At 41.2% G+C, this 5,282-nt stretch overlaps 1 protein-coding gene across 1 annotated transcript in view; it reads left to right on the top strand.

Annotated features, from left to right (window-relative positions):
• Positions 1-3,727, top strand: part of PDHB (pyruvate dehydrogenase (lipoamide) beta) — a 5,130-nt gene extending 1,403 nt beyond the window's left edge. Inside the window, exons 2-9 of the mRNA XM_009892536.1 lie at positions 4-150; positions 222-284; positions 369-404; positions 491-776; positions 1,516-1,626; positions 2,256-2,347; positions 2,814-2,955; positions 3,331-3,727. Of these exons, the coding sequence (XP_009890838.1) occupies positions 4-150; positions 222-284; positions 369-404; positions 491-776; positions 1,516-1,626; positions 2,256-2,347; positions 2,814-2,955; positions 3,331-3,476 (1,023 nt within the window). The 3' untranslated portion in view covers positions 3,477-3,727. The remainder of the gene's footprint in view (positions 1-3; positions 151-221; positions 285-368; positions 405-490; positions 777-1,515; positions 1,627-2,255; positions 2,348-2,813; positions 2,956-3,330) is intronic.
• The last annotated feature ends 1,555 nt before the right edge of the window (positions 3,728-5,282 follow it).

The following is a 5,282-nucleotide window of genomic DNA, read 5'->3' on the forward strand; positions in this document are numbered from 1 at the left end:
CAGGACGTGCCCCCGCCCTGCCCGGTTGCCCGTGTCTCGCAGGTGACGGTGCGGGACGCGCTGAACCAGGCGCTGGATGAGGAGCTGGAACGGGACGAGCGCGTCTTCCTGCTGGGCGAGGAGGTGGCCCAGTACGATGGTGCCTACAAGGTGCGTGGCTGCCGTTACCGGGCAGGGAAAGGGCCTGAGGCAGGCCCTGACTTCTCTCTCCTGCTCTGCAGATCTCCAGGGGTCTTTGGAAGAAATACGGGGATAAGAGAGTGATCGACACCCCGATATCAGAGGTATGGCTGCCCCGTCTCCTCCCCTGGCGGTCCCTTCCTCAGCCCCTCCCCTGGTGCTCACCCCTTGGTTTTCTTCTCTTTCAGATGGGATTCGCAGGAATCGCTGTTGGTGCTGCTATGGTTTGTAAATTCATATTCCTTCCAAATTAAACTTAATCTATTTTTATGTAAAAACGTACTGACATATATTTTAATATATTTAATAGGCAGGGTTGAGACCAGTGTGTGAATTCATGACGTTCAACTTTTCCATGCAAGCAATCGATCAGGTTATAAACTCCGCTGCCAAGACCTGTTACATGTCTGCAGGATCAATTGCTGTTCCCATTGTCTTCCGGGGCCCCAACGGGGCATCAGCTGGAGTCGCCGCTCAGCACTCGCAGTGCTTCGCTGCTTGGTATGGGCACTGCCCAGGACTGAAAGTTGTTAGTCCTTGGAGCTCAGAAGATGCCAAAGGCCTGCTGAAAGCATCAATCCGGGACGATAATCCAGGTGAGCACAGGCAGATCATGGCAATACCTAGCACTCGATCCTGAAAAGAATGTCTGTTTTACCCTCCTGCCCCATTTAAAACAAAACAACAAAAAAAGATTGTTAAACCCTAGAACACTTAAGGTTGCTATACTGCAGCTTTAGGGTACTTACAGAGGCACATTTATTCTTTTCCTAATAGTCACTTGCATTCCTAGCAGTAGACTAATTTTGCGCTGTTGTCAGCTGCAGATCTGTAGTGCTAGTTTGGTACCAATCAGGAAACTTAGAAGCATTTATGAATCTATCATAAAGGGATTAAAAAGGATAAAGATGAGTCAGGAGGATTTCTTGCATATACAATTGTCTATGTAACTCATTTTTATAGATCATGAAATTCACATGGTAAATTCAGAATGTCATTAATTAAAAACAGGGCAACCTTTGTCTGTATTTCTCAGAAACACGCATGCAAAATCTGAAGACCTTTCTAAAACTAGTGATTCTGCTGTCATGTACCAAAAGTTAAATATCTGATCCTGTTTAAAAAATTGTATAAAATTAGCCTTAGATAATTCAGCATTGAAGTAAACACTGTGATTATTTTTTAATTTTTTTTAATTGCTTCTGCAAACATAGTTTAATCCTTGTTGCCTGGATGGGCATAGTATCTTGAGGTAGTCTGCTGCAGTACTGTTAATTATCAGTACAGTCCTGTGCCTGCAGATGTACACGTTAATCCAAGTATGTTTTCTTCTAGTTGTGATGCTGGAGAATGAATTACTGTATGGTGTTCCCTTTGAAATGTCTGAACAGGCACAGTCAAAGGATTTCATTGTTCCAATTGGAAAAGCTAAAATAGAAAGACAAGGTAAGCTGAGAATAAGAGTTTGTTTCCTTATTAAATGAACTGCTTGGGGACATTTTTTAACCTCTTAGCTATTCAGAATACTGCTGTCATGGGACACAGAGTAAGTATTTCAAATGTTAAATGTTCAAATGTTACTTTATCCAGTGGTATACTTTATTGTTCTGTTGCCCATATAAAGAAAGATCACTCGATTCTCTTTATCTCATCTAAGACTTCACCCTTCTAAAGTATTTGTTCCCTGATATAAAGATGGAGTAGGCGATGGCTGAAAAACTTGTATGTAAATTTTGTCAGAAGAGCAGTAAGAGATTACTGTAGTATTTCAGCCCATTTGTTCATAATTTCTCACTGAATTACATGAATGTTTGAAAAGGATAAACTGAAAACCATATTAAATATCCCTTCAGTTCCCTGAATTAAAGGGTAAAGATTGTGTCTCAGCATAGTCCTTCCACTCCCACTCTTCATGCTATGTATAGGTGTAGAATATTTAGCATTTCAAATAAATGTAAGGAACTTAAATTTACAAGAGAATCCTAACATTGCCTTGAAAGGAGACTAAGGTGTAGAAAAAGAGCTTTAAATATTAAAGTTTTTTTAGATTTTTTTAACACTTGTTTCTGTTCTAGGAACTCATGTTACATTAGTGTCACACTCAAGACCTGTCGGACACTGTTTGGAAGCAGCTGCTGTACTTGCCAAAGAAGGTGTAGAGTGTGAGGTGGGTGGGGGTTCTGTTGCTTTCCTCTTCCCCTGAAGTGGGGAAAAAAAGCAGAAGGTGTTCTTGTTCAGGCTCTGCAAAACTTCAGTGTACTAACTACAAGTTTCCTATATTTGTAAATACCTTAACAGCATGTGCATTTTATGTTTCTGCATTTCACCTTTTCACCACAAAATTAAGGCAGGACTAACAATTTTCAGATTGACCCAGCTGTACGGTAAGCAGAACAACAACTATGTATTACTATGGTTGTATCGCGATATAGCAAGACTCGCCTATCTTGGATTTTCCAGGAGCCACCAGAAACTGTTCTGCACAGTCTCTGCCAGAATAAAAAGTTACAATTTTATTAAGTCTTGTCTTCAACATCAGAATAGATGAAAGTGCTAACGGGCACTGTACACAAACAGTGGTAACTGACAGGTTTAGATCGTAGCAAAACTCAGTCCTTTCCCCCCTGCCCCAGGTTATAAATCTGCGTACCATTCGACCAATGGATATTGAAGCGGTGGAAGCCAGCGTTGTAAAGACAAATCATCTTGTAACTGTAGAAGGAGGTTGGCCGCAATTTGGAGTAGGAGCTGAAATCTGTGCCAGGATCATGGAAGGTACCGAGTTTTGCAATATACATGTTGGTCTTATTCCCTAGTCTAAATCCTGATGATTTTTTGATAAAGCCAGATGAAGGCAAAGTTAGGGTTTTATATCTGAGGAGCTCGAGCTTAGCTGTCTTGCTCTAGAGATTTTCACAAGGTGGATCCGGCTGGTCTTCTGTTGAAAGTAATTCTTATCCCAGGAACTGCATGAGAAGCAGGATGGAAACTTTTTGTCTAAACCATAGTACGTGAAGATAAATGAGCAGGAACAGCTCTCTAGAATGTAAGAGCTACAGGAATAAAATTGTTTAAATAGATTAAGATTCAGAAATTGAATTGAGAGAAAACCATGGTGCATGGCAACCTGACAACTGTCTTCTGTTTCAGGATCTGCCTTTAACTACTTGGACGCTCCAGCCGTGCGTGTTACTGGTGCAGATGTTCCTATGCCTTATGCAAAAATTTTAGAAGATAACTGCATACCTCAAGTGAAGGATATAATATTTGCAGTGAAGAAGACTTTGAATATCTAAGTTGTAAATACACATTTTAAAGTCCTGCTTTACAAAGTATCAATGGTGTTGGGCAAGTTGTATGCATTACTTCTGTTGTATAGCTACATGGAACTTTTGTACAGTGGGGAAAGTATGGTTACCTCCCAGAATATTTATATGGGCTTACCCTCTAAGCCACACTTCGTATAAGCAACAATGTGGTAATGCTTGTTTGTTACACAGTGCAGGTGGGTTAGTGCTACTGTACATGGAGAAATCCTATTCTAAATAGGATTTAGGGAAAAAATCCTCCATTTCTGCTTGGTTTATAATTACCAGACTAGCTGCATTAAACTGGCTGTAGTGGTCGCTGAGTGAAGAACTACAGTGAGCAAGAGGGGGCCCCGAGTCTAGCCCTGGACTGCTGTACAGCTTTGTAGGAGCCCATGGTCACAAGGCTTATTAAAGGTGAATGATGAAACGAGTGGGTGAAGCCTTGCTTTTCAGTTCAGCAGTTAAGTGCGATGGGCTGCACAGAGTGACTTGGAAGCCCGTGGTGGATGGATTAAGAGATGGCCAACATCTTCAGTTTGAAGAGCACTCCACTCGTGCAGGAAAGCTTCTGCACAAGAGCTTAAATAAATCCTCTTCAGTATGCGATGGGAAACACTACCTACTTTTTCTTCACTAGCTGCCACATACAGTGATAAAAAAATACTTGCCCAGATGCTTTATGTATTATTTTTTTTAAATTTATCACATGGGCTAGGAATGGCCTGCTCAAACTATAGTTCTTACAGTGCAAAATAAGTTATTTTATTCAGACACAGTGAGCCTGCATCTAAAGTAGCAGTTGCATAGATCATGTTTGAAGAGCTGGGAAACAGTCGCAGCAGCCTTTCGGCAGATCACCTCGTGCCATGGTTTAGCCAAGGGGCTAGTCCTGACAGGCAGGAGAGCTCCGCTTGGCTTTGTTCAGCAGCTTCTGGTACAGCGTGGAAGCTGCCTCGAGGAGTCCGGGCAGTGCGGCTTGCTCTATACCCTGAGCAGGCTGCCCTTCTACCGAGCTGTTGGAGAGGAGATACTTACCTCTGTGCGTAGGCAGAAGAGCTCGGGTCCTATTTCAGTCAAGAGCCAGGAATACCTTTCAGGGTATTTCCTTTAGTAGAAGTGCTGTTAGGTTCTTAGAAGTCTGGCTCGCAGGTGAAATCCTAGCTGAATATACCCGCCACCACACTGCTGAAGGAATTCCATTAACATTTTAATAAAAATGACTGAATATCACAGGTTACATGAAACTTTGTACAGACATTCTCTGCATAGTAACAAACACTGATGTACTTGAATTTAAAAAAATGGATTATCTATAATCCTTTAAAGTGCAATTTGTTTAAGGTTTTAAATCAAAAAGGATCTTTCAATAAAGTTTAAGCTGTAGAATTAACTTGAAATAACTTTGCATTTAACTAAATCATGAATAATATTCCAGTGCCCTATTAACTCCCATTTCAACTGTTTCCTTATTTAAAAACACTTTCCCTTAGAGTTACAGGTAGGATGTCCATTTAAACAAGTTTAATGAAACAGCATTTTCACTCCACCAGCAAATACGGTGGGAATAAGATTTAATTCTCCGGTTCCCTCACCTGTGCAGTACACTTTAAGGGATGGGGTGGGGGGAGGGTGTTGGATTGTCTAAAACAAAACTTGCTGATTCAGTGCAGTAAGAATGCATGAAAAGTGCTGAAAAACTGAGCAGACTAAAACTACATTCCTGTAATTTGAAAAAAAAAGGGGTGGAATAGAGCTAGAAAAAAATGCATTAATTCACCATGATCATGGTCA

The sequence above is a fragment of the Charadrius vociferus genome, unplaced genomic scaffold (assembly GCF_000708025.1).
Source record: "Charadrius vociferus isolate BGI_N301 unplaced genomic scaffold, ASM70802v2 scaffold119, whole genome shotgun sequence".
Lineage (NCBI taxonomy): Eukaryota > Metazoa > Chordata > Aves > Charadriiformes > Charadriidae > Charadrius > Charadrius vociferus.